Below are 14072 nucleotides of genomic sequence, written 5' to 3'. Positions count from 1 at the left end.
CATACCTTCTTCTCTGGTATATCGTTTTCTCGTAGCAACGCAACGTGTTTGCACCTATGAATGAATAAGCGAATGATCGAATAAACGTATAAATATATTCAAATGGTATCGCTCAAGGCATCCTTGCACGGTGATTGATCCTCGTACGCGATTCACAGCGTATACCTATGTAGTTGGATTCTCTGTGGTCGTAGAAGCTGTTGTACGACCGTGCCACGTTCCTGCTACGTCGCGTCTCATTAATACGTTTCTGCCTCGTGAGAATCGGCCTGACGTTCTCTCACGCGCTCCTCGAGCTGTGAAAACGTGGTACACACAGATATCGTTGTACGATTGGGAACGGCGAACACCGCGCTTAATATCGCACCTCGTCGTTCGCGGCAACGCTTAATTACAGCGTAATATGCATTGAGATAATTTTCTTGTCCGCGGTGGAAACGCACGGAACGACCGAGGTACGAGAAAGTCTCGTTGCGAGCTTCGATCCACCGCGAAAACTTTGCGAATAATAACATCCCTATTAACAGAACTATCAATTAGTCGAGCTATCGGTTAACTCGACCGAACGAAACCCTCGTTTCACACTCGTATGATCCGTACTTAGCTCGGTTTCTTCTTCTAGTTGGACACTCGGCTTTCTAAAATTACCTTTACGCAATGCAGGCATTCCAAAGCATCAGCGACCTATCGCGATACGATCGAGAATTATTCGTCCAAAGTCGTATTTCCCTCTCGAAACTGACTCGGATCGGACCGTGTTTATGGCAGATGCGTGTTCTCGCCAATAAATCGGTACGATCAAACGGTCAAGAACCACACGCAAGAAACACGAGACATTCACATTTGTCGATTTTCTAATTTCGATAGGACGGCTAGAAAGCAGTATGTATTCCAATCTGTTTGCATAGTTGCGAAGCAGACTTGTTACGTCCAAAAATTCGAACCTTTTAGGAAGATTTTTCAAAGATTTATAAATCTACGAAATTTCGTAACAAACCAATAGCGTTAGTTACGTCGAAGAAAATAACAGAGATATACGCATATTCGGTGCCAAGATCAAACAACAACGGAGAAATCGATAATATAAAATTCATATTCAAATTTAAGATTGTGACTTATTACGTTTTCTTTATATATTAATTTTATACGTATCTTAATCTTACGTACAGCATGTATTGAGTTAGCGGCCGATGTCGATAGATGTCATAAAATTATTTGCGAGTCTGGCTAACATCTGTTATTGCATGCGTAAACTTCATAGCGGATAAAAAGAGTCATATTCAATCATTATTCAACGGTAGACTTTTATGTCCTGACAGTTTTTGCTTTGAAAAAAAAGAAAAAGATTTGAAAAATGAGCGAGGGAAAGATTCATTTGCTTCGTGTCATGCTCTACGAATCCCGGAAAGGTGTAACGGTGGGAATTCCTGTAAAAAACATTCAGCACGTTTACCAAGACCGTGCGCCAGTTCTTCGTATAATAGAGAAGTTTCTCTACGACTTCTTCGATCAAAATTCCTGGATTATTTTGCAATAAATTAAACACTACGTCAAGCCATTTTTCCATTACACCGAGAGCTGGTGCACGATCTTGGTAAACGTCCTGAATGTTTTTTTACAGTTACATCTTTCCGGAATTCGCAAACGCAAACGGATCTTTTCTCCGCTCGTTTTCAAAATCTCTTTTACGATATATAACCTGCCAAAATACAAAATACGAAATTGAACATCGCCATTTTTATCCGCTACGAAGTTTGCACATACAAGAACGGATGTTAGCAGACTTGCAAATAGTTTAATAACGTCTATTGGATTCGGGCACGAACTTTTGCACTGACCCAATATCGCAAGTATATGCATTTCAATCTCCGAACGTGTTATTCGCCGATACAAGCATTCGCTGCATCCATAACTTTACAGTTTCGATCTAACTGTTCGCGTACTTTGAACACTTCCAGTAACGATAAACGTCACGTTTCATAACGTTACGAGCAACCGCTAGATACATCAGAAAACGCTTAAACGGTTCAAGGGTTCGACGATACGAGGCATAGCGTTTCACGACGGCGTAGAAAATTATGTTCAACATCTGTGTACCCGGTTTCCAGGTTACCCACAAAGTGACGAGTCAGGTGATGGTCCTGAAGATGAACCAGCTGCCTGCGAACAGGCCAAACATGCTGAAAGAAGTTCAACTGATGAACAAGCTCAGCCATCCGAACATACTCAGGTAAGTCGAATCGAAGTCCGGTTCACTTTTGCGCTGGAGAAACTCGGCTGACCATAACGAAGAAAATCAGCCGCCTCGCTTCGCGCCGAATTTTCTCTGTCCTCGCTCGAGAAACCAGTCAGCGAACGATTAATTAAGGAATAAGAGCGAGAAACGGTCCATCCGACGCGCGGCAAGTCACGCGTGTCGCTCGCTTTCTTCGCCGGTAGTTTTAAATTAAAACGGGGCGAGTCGTCGCGCGAATCGCGATGAAAATAGAAACTAGTTGGATAGAACGTCGAAATGGAAACGTCCGGCATATTCGTTAGTCGAAGCAATTAAGGCGACGACGTTTTTCTCTTCTATCGGTCGGCTCGAATTTATTTTCGAACAGATACTGCGTACACATAGGCGGCGTGTATCAGGCTTAAGGAGAAAATAGCGTATCGATGTCTCAGCTGGAGCTCGGTCGACGGAATATCGTTTAAAACCAGAGAAATCTCGAAACCGACTAATTTTTTATTCTCCTACGTGACGATTGGGGTTAGGTTATGGAAACAAATAAGCAACCGGTAATTTAAGTCTCGTATATCGACGATGCTAGTTTCACTGTGGCGCTTCGAAGTTTCCAATCACTCTCCCTCGGAATACGTAATCGCAACAAAGTCGTAGTCGTCGACCACGAGCGACGACCAAATACCTACTCCATTTACCTATACCTTGTATACGTTCGTTCTATTATCAGCAAAATTCAACGTTCAGACGTCCGAATAGAGAAACTCGGGCAAAATATTGACTAAGATCTCGGCTAAAATCTTTCCGGTAAAATAACGAAGATGGTGCGTATTTGTTTATCTTCTTCGTAGGTTTTCATCTCGTAAAGCAGCGAGTTGCCACGCGAAGAAGCAACGTCCCTTCGAAATGGATCGTTGCCGGTTGACGCAACCGGGTGACTGCGGAGCTAATGTTAAAAGAGTTTCGCGGTTTGCAAGTTACGAGTTATGACATAATGGCAGCGGGTATCCGCGCGGCTAGACGCGCCGCATCCGCGGCGACAACGCATTCCAACGATATAAACGGCTTGGCCCAGATTCGGCTCTGTGTGTTTATCCCGCGTGGCTAGTGGATCTTATTTCTGGCATTTCTCTCGTTGAAGGCTGCGAAAACCGCGAGCATCGTCGGGACGTGTCTTTTCATCGAGAGTGAGCCAGCTCGATGGAAAAAGAGAAGGGACGGAGAATAATCTTTGATGCGTGAATTTCGTAATTCTTGGAACGATACGACGCGCCAGGTGTACACATTTCGTTTCAGGGAATATGGATGAATGAAATCGGTCGATAATCTCGAGATACGTACAATGTACATACATATCGTGTGTTTGGTTTTGTTAAGAGCGAGATCAAGATTTACTACTAACGCCACACTCGCGTCAATCGATCGGTCGTTTCTTCGAATATTCCGCGCCAACTGCCAGAAACGTGCTCGTGAATAACTAGCATGTCCGAGCCGGTCCAAAACTTTGCTCCTCGAAACGTTGCAGATAATTCCTGATCCAAATTTTATTACACGTTCCCAACAGTTTTGTCTTGCGCGCGCACACACACACACACATATATATAGTTTCTTCTTGATATTTCCGTTGAAAAGTCAATTTAAAATTACGTCAAGATCGTTAGAAAATGTCTCCTACCGTAACATTCAACTACCGCGATCGACCGATCGAGAATCATATTGGTGCAAATCACTGATCTATTACCTTTATTATTAACTTACGTTGTCTAGTCGTGAAAGTAAAGGAACGATACCGTTAAAGGTTTAAATACACGACTGTATTTAACATTTTTTATTTACACCATTATTGATATTTAGCCAATTGTTATAGATCTTAATCCGTAAGATCCGAACAAAGACCTTGGCGTTCCTATGATTCTTAGTCATTTTCATTGACAATTTCTTTACAAATACGAATAGAAATCGTAAATAACAATTAAAAAGAAAAAAAGACGAAACATTCTAAGCGTTTCTCCCATTCGTAACGCTGTTGCTAAGCGTTATTCTTAGTACGTTTCTTACGATAATATCCGGTATTGTGTACATCGATACTACGGACAATATTGGCGCGATAATATTTGCAAGAATTTCGTGTAATCTTATCGAATCATTAAGACGTATCGGCGTGTATCCGAGTAGTTTCGCCGAAGGACACGAGCACTGCTGTGGTCGTGAACATGATCGATAGTAGCACGAAGCTGGCCATGAAGTGAAAAATCATGCTGCCCAGTGACACCATCGACGTGACGTGATTTGCGAGCGTGCGTGCGAATCGAATAGCGTCGATAGTCGCACATGCTGCGGAGTTTCGATCGTTCTATCGGGGATATTGCGATAACCGGTGGTAGAAGCAAATTGACCGGTAATTTATCGTGGTTCGCACGCGCGAGACCGCACACAGATACGAAGAGATACGGTTCCGATTGTTAACGTCCGATCGTTGTTGCGATAAACTCGATATAGGCCGCAACAACGTCCCGCCCATTTTTATAACTCGATACGATATACCGCGTGTTCGTCCAAAAATCAAAACTTGGAATCGAAGATCGAATCGAAACATCGAGGCGAAGACAGAAACAACCCAACGAGTTCGTCTTTCTTTTTTCTCGTACGCGATCAACTGGGTATCATAGTGGATTAACTATCATCGTTACAGCGTAACAGGTTACTTTTTAACTCTTGAAACTATACAATTTTTGATCGTGCTACCGTGCTATACTCAATTGAAGCGAATTGGACATTCTAGCTATCTAAAAATCTTTCGTCGAAACTTTATTAGTCGATCAATTCCGATTTCTTTCGCGAACCAGGAACGGCAGTTTATCCTAAATTCATACGTTAGAAACTTTCCAAACAAGCTAATACTTGCTAATGTATTTATTTCGATTTAACGGTGTTTACAAATCGACCGGTATCCTTATCGAGATACACTTTGTAGCTCGATAAGGATCGCGAGTTTCTCGCCGTTTCCAGATACTGCTCGGTTCACGCGCATGAATTACGAGGATCCTAGTCTCATCGCGAGATAACATCGTGTCAATGGGACGGATTATCGGTCGCTAATTGGCGTTCATCGCGACGTTTACCTACGCTCGTTAAGCTTATGACATTTCGATGCATCGCATCGAACGATCTAACGAACCTCGACTCTGACCTATTCGATTCGGTGCCATCTACGGAGTAATCTAATCTCTGGCAAGAATCGTCGAGTCGAACAGTATCGATTATTATCGCTCTATCGCGAACTTGTCGACAAATCAGATCTATAAAGTTCGCGGTAATTCGCCTCTGCCGAAGACACGTGCGATGTATCGACAGGTGGGCCGCATTTCGAATATCCTTTCCATCGGACCGGTAAAACCCACGGAGCGACGTATCGAGCAAGGAGGAAGTTCTAGATTGTTCGTAATAGTATCAGGTTTTCACTGGTTTAACCCTTGTGTGTAGGCAACCAAAATGGTCACGGTTGATGAGCAACGCGTTCTATTTCGATAGATCAAACACGTAGCGATAATTTTACTTTCATACATTCTCAGAACTTTGGACTTTTCCTTTCTACGATATAACAAACGCTTTATTAATATTATGATTACTTCTAGTTACGATACAATTCCGCGCTAATGTTGACAACGAGGTGTGTTTAAAAAGTAACGAGACTGGTCCTGTCAAAACGTTTATGTCGTTTAACGAAAAATATACATTATCCCCTTCAAAATTGTTCTCTCGAGAAAGTATATACCGCCGGAGGCGATACTCCTATTCCTGGAAGCAGCGCTGGAATTCTTCTATCGAAACTACTTTCGATTTGTCGGTTACAACCTTTCGGATGTTGTCCACGGTTCCTTAAAATTACGTCCTTCGAGATGGCTTTTAATTTTCGAGAAAAAAGGCTATATGGACTCATGTATGAAGGTCGTGGATGCTGTAGAACCACAAAGATATGTTTGTTGACCAAAGTTTTGGTTTACAGAGAGGCACTGCTCGATATGTCGCTGTTCCATTTCCGTAACGCGTTACTAAAACAAGTTACGAAATCGCTCGTGTCAGCTGAATCGAGTTTGAAATTAATATCGAAGGCAGAATAGAGATATTACGTCTCGAATAGCATCGAAATCTATTTCATTGCCGTTTGGACACACCGCGTACTCCCATTCGCACTGTTCTTTATCCTTCTTATCTTAAGATCGACGTAAAAACGTGTGCAGCAGCTTCGCGATATTTCGAGGGAATTTATAAATGGACGTTCGGTTGGCCGTACAAGGGTTAAAAAGGGAATCGCAGTTCGTAGAATATTCGTGGAAATCGAGGCACGCGTGTACCCGATAGAAACTATAGTTGTAATGGTGAGATCGAACGGCATATATTTGATAAAGCCAATTAAAGGTAATGAGAAATATGCACGTTTTAGGAAACGCTTTCTCGTCTAACGCGGAAAAGCTTTTTCGATCGATTTGAATTTTCCGGTTCCACGGCCGAAGCGGAAAATCAAGCAAATCTCGCTTTGCGTTTGACCACGTTTCGAGGCAAAAGAGGAAACTCCGACGTTCGTTGGGTGGTAATAGACTATCGTGCCAAGTGTCAAATCGATACTCCCTAATCGCCTTACGTTCCTTCGCAAACGCGAAAACATCGACTGCGACGGTATAATTCATCGAAAAGTTTTACGTATTTCTTCGAAAAAGCTGATAATTAGAGGTACCCACGTGAAACTTATCAGATAATTCGCTTTAGATATTATACTAAATTGCAAGATTATGTCGCAGATTTATAGGCATTAGTAACGCAGAACCATTTTTTCAAAACTCCTCCATCTTTCCTTCGTCCTGATCCTCGAGACGATTTCTTCGACTTATAAACGCAATAATTTGTACGCAGATTATCTTCGTCTTTCCTGCATGAAAATTATCCCTACGCTCTTTATCCAATACACAATACCGAAAGATTATTAATAACAAGCAATGACATTAAACTGTAGTGGAATTTTTAAACAACGTATGTTTGGCCGAATAAAATCGTTAATTCATTCGCACGATACTCTGAATCTATTTAAAATAAGATAACCACGTACGATAAGGTATTCGTGTAAGCACAATTATTCGTGCAATGTGATTATCTCTGGCTAATTATAGGCATTGGTTGCGTACTTCGTTCTTCCTTAGTTTTGCTTTACTGTTAGTTACAAATTACGACTTCGGACAAAGTAAACAAACTACCGACGAGGTGCGCATTAGATAGATAATGTTAACGAATTTAACGAGGTTGTAAACGTGTGTCGGTTGATTCTATCGCAAACGAAATACCAATGGATATAGAAAAGCGTACTCAAATATTTTTATACTTGGAACAAAACCTGTCGGGTGATGCGCGCAAGTTTCCATTTTTGCGTTTTCTTTCATATCGCAGTGTCCCATTCGATTCGAGCAACAATAAAAACATCAGAGATCACAGTGCCCATATTTCGGCGTCGTTTTTCACGAGAAACGATCGTTTCTCTCAGCTCGTCAGCGGGTTTCGCGTGGACGCGTTTTATTCAGAGCGTTTCGTCGATCGTTCGACGATAGTCCCGTGCACATCTGGGTCGTAGACCTTCGTCCTGCGTTGTCCTCGGCCGATACACGAAGGTCGCGATCTTTATAGGGAAAGATGAGTAACGAGCGAAACGACTTCGCGCTTCGTGCGCGGATTGATAAAGAGAGCCGCACCGCGGCCGCGACTCGCTTGGTAATTAAACCTCGTTCTCTGAACGCAAGAAAAATTCACCTCGCCGCCTTTGGTTCTTTGGCCTTTCCGCGTAAGGACAGAGAAAACGTAGCGAAGCTCGGCTCCGAAAAACTCAGCTCCAACAATTAGACTTGAATCGCCATTAGGACGAATGAGAGCAGAATCAGCCGCGAGGTGGTAGATTTTAGAGTACATTTCACTGTGAATTCGAAGCGAGTGCTCTTCCCTCCATTACACGCGTTATCTTCGTAACGAGTCTCGTAAATAGAGAATAGAGGAAAACCGAGAAACATTTTGCCACGAACCAATCTCGTGTACGATAATTATGATAATAGTAACAACGTTGATAATTATGCAGCTAGGAAAATAGTATGCGCGGTGCCCGCGGCGTAGAGAGTAAATCGAATAAAACCTCGAGCCTGAGAAACGGCATCTGGCACGAGTACGCCAGCTCTCGTCCGTTTTCCCCATCTTACTGTTTCCGACGATCTATGATTCGTACGTTGCAGGTTCATGGGAGTCTGTGTACACGAGGGTCAACTGCACGCCCTCACAGAGTACATAAACGGCGGTAGCTTGGAACAGTTGATCATGTCGAGGCACACGCCTCTACCCCATCCGATCAGGATGAATCTGGCGAGAGACGTGGCACGGGGCATGACCTACCTCCACAGTCGTGGAGTCTTTCATCGGGATCTCACGTCGAAAAACGTGCTGATCAAGAAGGACGAAAGTACGTCGGAAATGACCGCCGTGGTGGGCGATTTTGGGCTGGCAGCGAAGATCCCGGATCCCAGTTCCGGATACAGGCTGAGCACCGTAGGCAGTCCCTATTGGATGTCACCGGAATGCCTGAAGGGTCAATGGTACGATCACAGGTCGGACGTTTTCTCGTTCGGTATAGTGGTCTGCGAGCTGATCGGCCGCGTGCCGGCCGATCCGGACGTTCTACCACGGTCAGATAACTTTGGCCTCGATTACCTGGCCGTGGCAGAGATCTGCGCGGCAGCTGATCCGCCGCCAGCCTTTCTGCAGCTTGCCTTCAATTGTTGCACTGTGAGTAGAATATTACTTCCGCGGCATTTCCGACGCTCGCGTACCTTTTTCGTCCACATTTTCTTTCAACTCTCTGAGAGATCGAGTTGTTCGATTCTCAACGTTCCGTTTTCCTTCGTGAATCCGTGATTCGTACGGTACAAGGTTCGAATTTACAATATCATTTTCTTAAATCGCTTCGTCGAACTGATCGTATTCGTTAAAGATTGTCTCTGATGTCACTCTGCTCGTACCGCGAATTCTTAGTTCGCAAAGATTTCACGGTCGCGTGCATCGCTCTGGTTTCAGTACGAGCCAAAATCGAGACCGACCTTCCACGAGATTACCTGCAGCCTGGACACGATGATCAGCAACTACGAGGAAGAATCGAAGAACAACATCGGTAAACGTCAGTCTGTGGATCCTGCTCTCATGTCCAGCATGGACGAGATCACTCGAGAAGGACGACCGACGAAGCGCAAGACCGCCCGTCTGCGGAGTCAATCGGCGGACGCGAGAGGCTGCGACAACGCAACACCCTCCGACAAGGCTAGGTGTCATTCCGTGAGAAGGGTAGCGGAACTGGCTAGCAGGAGGGACCCGCATTACAGGCCTATGACGGCGAATCCGTTCCACGCGTTGGGTGGCGTGAAGAAAATCCTTGGCAATTTGTTCTCCAGCTGCTTGGAGCTTCCGTCTCTGGAGGATGTCAGGCCAAGCGTCACAGATGCTATCGCCAAGTTCAAGCCCGCGCAGAACGACAGTATCGCGAAGATCTTGGACAGGAAGAAACCAAACTCGGAACCGAGCAGTCCGACCGCCAGGAAGAAATGGGAGAGAAAGGTAGGGACAGTAAGGTTGACCTTTTTCTACGCGATTTAACGATTTAACGACCCTTAGAGATTAGAATAAAAATTCGCCAGAATATAATTGAAACGTGGTAATTAGAGGTGTCTAGGCGATCAAAGTAATTAGCCAAGTAGAGATTGCGTTTCGGTGGAGTTAATTAGAGATTAAACGATAATCCGGTTTTCAGGTGGCTACAAAGGCGGGCGCAGCCAGCTTGTTCACTCATCCGCTTTTCCGAGACGGATGGGAGCCAAGAAGGCGAGGTAGCTGTGAGTCGGGGTTTTGGAGCTGCGTCGGCGAAGATCTCAGCCCGGAGCCACCCAATCGTCGACACACCTCCACCTTGAGCAGCTCCGCGGCAAGCAGCTTGTTTTTATTGGACGACCATCGAACCAGCTCGATCTACACCGACTCGTCCGAAGATATAGCGAGCTTAGGAGGTGGCGACTCCTGTTGGGAGGATAGATTAAGCGGTATCGGGTCTTCCAGTAAAACTATTTCCAAGATCGTCGAGTATTTCGAGAGGAAGCAGGCGGGTAGCTTGCGACTTGCCGATCACGATGCCAGCTCTAGTAGGTTAACGTTCTTAAAAGCAAATTTAGAGGGTCCCGTTCCATTATGCAGTATCTCAGCCGCGCAGAGGTTAGTCGTTTGCGAGGGTGCGGTGCGCAGCAAATTGCCCTTGTTTGACAAAAAGTGATACACATCACTCGCACGTCGTACAGTTCGTTCCTTAGGGTTTCTTGGTTTTTTACCGATGTTTCTGGACCGCGTGAAAACGCCTACACAGAGAAACGCTTCGACTCGATTTGTTCCACGTGGAACAGCGACGGCTATGTCGATGCGACAAAAATATCGGAAAAGAGTAGCGATCGGAGGAAAGTAGGGTCGAACGACCTAGTCGCGCGCGAAAGAAGAGCTAGAAAGATCGAAGAACGATTATATCTTTATTGGACTTTGCGATCGAAGTGGTTAAAGTTGGAACAGGGTCAGTATTAACCAGGTTCGAATATCTGGTTCAAGTTCAATGAAAATATAGTCAAGTAGGAGTTCGGCGGACACTTCTCTAAAATCTAGTAACCCGACTGTGATGTTTTTTGATAATCTACATACATTATTGACCCGTACTGCTATGTTTGAAGCTGTCGGCGCGAGTTTCCTCTTCCGCGTGCGACGATCGTTACATATTTCTCACCGCGTTAGTGCACTTTTAAAAAAAGAAAAAAAAAATAAGAAACAACTTTATACTCGATACAATAGCTGGTAAATTTTAAAAGAAGGTTCTTTCACTTTACACATGCCACAGGATATGTCAATAGTATTTTGCACGAAAATGAAACGTTGCTTGCGTTGTAGTTTGGAATACTTGGGAATTTTCAAACATCATCAACCTATTTTCCTCGGACATGCGATTTAGTAGAATCGGACGAAGAAGTTAACGGTTCAGAGGATTGAAAGAAGCAATACACGTTTCATTTTGAGACTGCGGCAATCCAATGCCAGTAGAAACGCTGCTCATGTTCTTACCTTTTTGCAGTGCCTCGCAGTTCCTAGTTAGCCACCTCCGTCCTTATCCACGACAACCGATTTTTTATCGATTATTAACGACGATCATACAAAATCGAAATGTGAATGAACCGATCGTATTCGTATCTATGTTGAAAACGGTTTTTTAATGCATTATTAATCCCAACAATCGTCTCCTATTACTTGATTCGTGTTTGTACACTTTTCTTTTCGCGCCGATATCGATGTTGACGTCGCTTAGCAGCGTTACACTCTTACATTAAATACCAGGATGTCGGGATAAGCAGCGAAAACTACGGCAATGTACAATAGAAGGCGGTATATTTTCCTATATGAATTCGAACATTGAAAATAAAATAAACGAAACTACTTTAATTTTAAGAGCCTTTAACATCAGATTTTTACGTATAATTTATAATTTATATTTTTGTTTTTTGTAACCATCATTCGTACCTGTGCTGTTATTTTTTGCCGTATTGCCGTCTTTTTTTGTACAGTATCGTGTAAGTTGGTGAGGTAAAAGAATTCGTCAGGGCCTACGCTGTGCTTATACGAGTTTTTAATTAAATTTTTGATCGAGTAAAGAATACTTCCCCGACGCGCGACGCCACGATGCGGTGTTTGATCGTTGCGCGTCGTAGATTAGTACTCAGGATGCGAAACGAGACACATAGTATATTTTGTTGACAGAGATACCGTGTCCTGAATATTTTTGTTGATATAAAAGAAATGGGACGATGGTCCACCACACACTGTGAAAGAAAGGGAGGGAGAGAAAGTATGCGCGCGAGAGAGAGAGAGAGAGAGAGAGAGAGAGAGAGAGCGAGAGAAAGAGAGCAAATGAAACTGATCTAGTCAGTGTATTATCGTCGGCGGCCTTATCTTTTGTATGTCGTAGCGCTAATTACTTAAGTGTTCCAAGGAAAGCGAACAAACAGAGCACAGACGGATGCAACACAACCTGTTCGAACATACGATACATCGGTAGTCGTTGATAAAACGCGAAACCAACGTAACGAACCATTGGGAATGACGTTTCATTGAATGTTTGCCGAAGAACACACATGGAATTTAGAATGTGAATAACGATCTGTCGAATGGATGAATGAATGTGAATATTTAGAAGCGTAAGAAGTCGTACGTGCTCCTCGGCTGCCTCGAAATCGTGTCTCTGTTATACGGTAAAATACTTAGTTGTGTAATTAGAATTTGTTGACTCGGAGCTTAGTAGGACAAGGAGACGAATTCGAGATGGCACGCGGAGCATATTAGTTTTTAGTTGCGCTCTTTTACGCAGGTACAGTATCCTTGTAAGACTTTCGACGAGCACCGAATTGTTTTCCATAATATCAGACTTTTCTTTTTATAATTTCCTTTATATCGCGAGTCGATCGGCTTAGTCGTTTCAAGTTATCTTCAACCTGGTATCATATCACGATTACAAGTCTGGTTCGTTTTCTATGAATTTCTTTCCTTATCCTTGTTCCATATCCTTGAGAGTACTGTATGTGGGTAACAGAGGATGATTTGGATAGGTACTATACCGCGCGTCAGCGTGTAAATCGTTTCGTCGCCCTGGTTGCGGGACGAGTCGAACCAAATTTCTACTAGAATAATAGGCAACTATACCTTTTTACTTGTCAGAGTTCGTTCACGGGTTCTACTTGATAAGACTGCGTGTTTGTTAAATATGTATGTAAGTAGTAAGTTGTCGATAATTCGCAGTCCCTTCTTCCTTGCCTAACGGAATGCACTGTTGACCAGAAGCCAAGATTTTTTTGTTTCGTCCCATCGAGTCGATACGAGAATAACGTAGAACATTTTCACAAAGCTTTTATTTTCGAGTGTATCGATGATCGACGAACGAGTCGTTTTAACCGTAGTCTTCCCAGCTATCGAAACGAAACTCTTACGTACCTGTTATTTTTGTATCGAGTCGATTATCATAGAACGATGCGTTCTGTTTTGACGCGTCAATCGGTACCTGAAGAAACATTGAAGCAAGGACTGCGAATGAGTTATTTTTAATAGTCGCGGACATATCAGGAGTGGGCATATCCTGAGAGAGTTGGTTGCTGGCGGAAGACGATTGTCGAGAAGAAGAGAAAACAATTACATGAATTTTGATGAACATTAGACGAACAGAAGCGAAAAAAAAAAAGGTAGAGATTCTGTCTGCGTGCGTGTGTGAGAGAAAAAGTGAGAAAAACGATGCTGTGAAAGTGTAACAGAGTACACGAGTAAAAGTACACCGGACTTGCAAGACCGAAAGGCGCATTTTTCTTCTTAAAGAGGGTTATTTATTTTAAGTAAAAACAGATATATTATAGATACACATAGAAGTCCATTTAAATCATCTCTTCCATACTTTTGACTACCGTTCGCGTGAACCGCCAGGAAGGTGGATCGCATAGGCACCAGCTGTACATATTATTACGACAAAGAGAGAGAGAGAGAGAGAGAGAGAGAGAGAGAGAGAAAAGAAAGAAATATAATACTATTTCAGCGAGTCGTTTTGCGATTTCCAAGATTGGGTCATCATATACAAAGTGGGATTTTTCGCTCTTATGATCGTCCGTTCGACATAAATAAAATAGATGGGGGAAATACAGATGACGATGATAATAATTCTAATAACTAAGAATTAGTTAACGGTAACGATGTGAAAAAAAAAACAGAT

General features: G+C 43.4%; 1 protein-coding gene across 4 annotated transcripts in view; it reads left to right on the top strand.

Moving 5' to 3' along the window:
• The window catches only part of LOC126926598 (uncharacterized), a 77337-nt gene extending 63472 nt beyond the window's left edge, over positions 1–13865 (top strand). For all 4 annotated transcript variants that reach the window (XM_050742972.1, XM_050742973.1, XM_050742970.1 and 1 more), the window contains exons 3-6: positions 2109–2230; positions 8491–9037; positions 9326–9859; positions 10053–13865. In XM_050742972.1, the coding sequence (XP_050598929.1) occupies positions 2109–2230; positions 8491–9037; positions 9326–9859; positions 10053–10565 (1716 nt within the window). In that variant the 3' untranslated portion in view covers positions 10566–13865. The remainder of the gene's footprint in view (positions 1–2108; positions 2231–8490; positions 9038–9325; positions 9860–10052) is intronic.
• The last annotated feature ends 207 nt before the right edge of the window (positions 13866–14072 follow it).

Source organism: Bombus affinis, chromosome 18, assembly GCF_024516045.1.
Source record: "Bombus affinis isolate iyBomAffi1 chromosome 18, iyBomAffi1.2, whole genome shotgun sequence".
In the NCBI taxonomy this organism is placed as follows: domain Eukaryota; kingdom Metazoa; phylum Arthropoda; class Insecta; order Hymenoptera; family Apidae; genus Bombus; species Bombus affinis.
The sequence above is the reverse complement of the archived record's forward strand: the minus strand, read 5'-3'. Positions and strand labels throughout refer to the sequence as shown.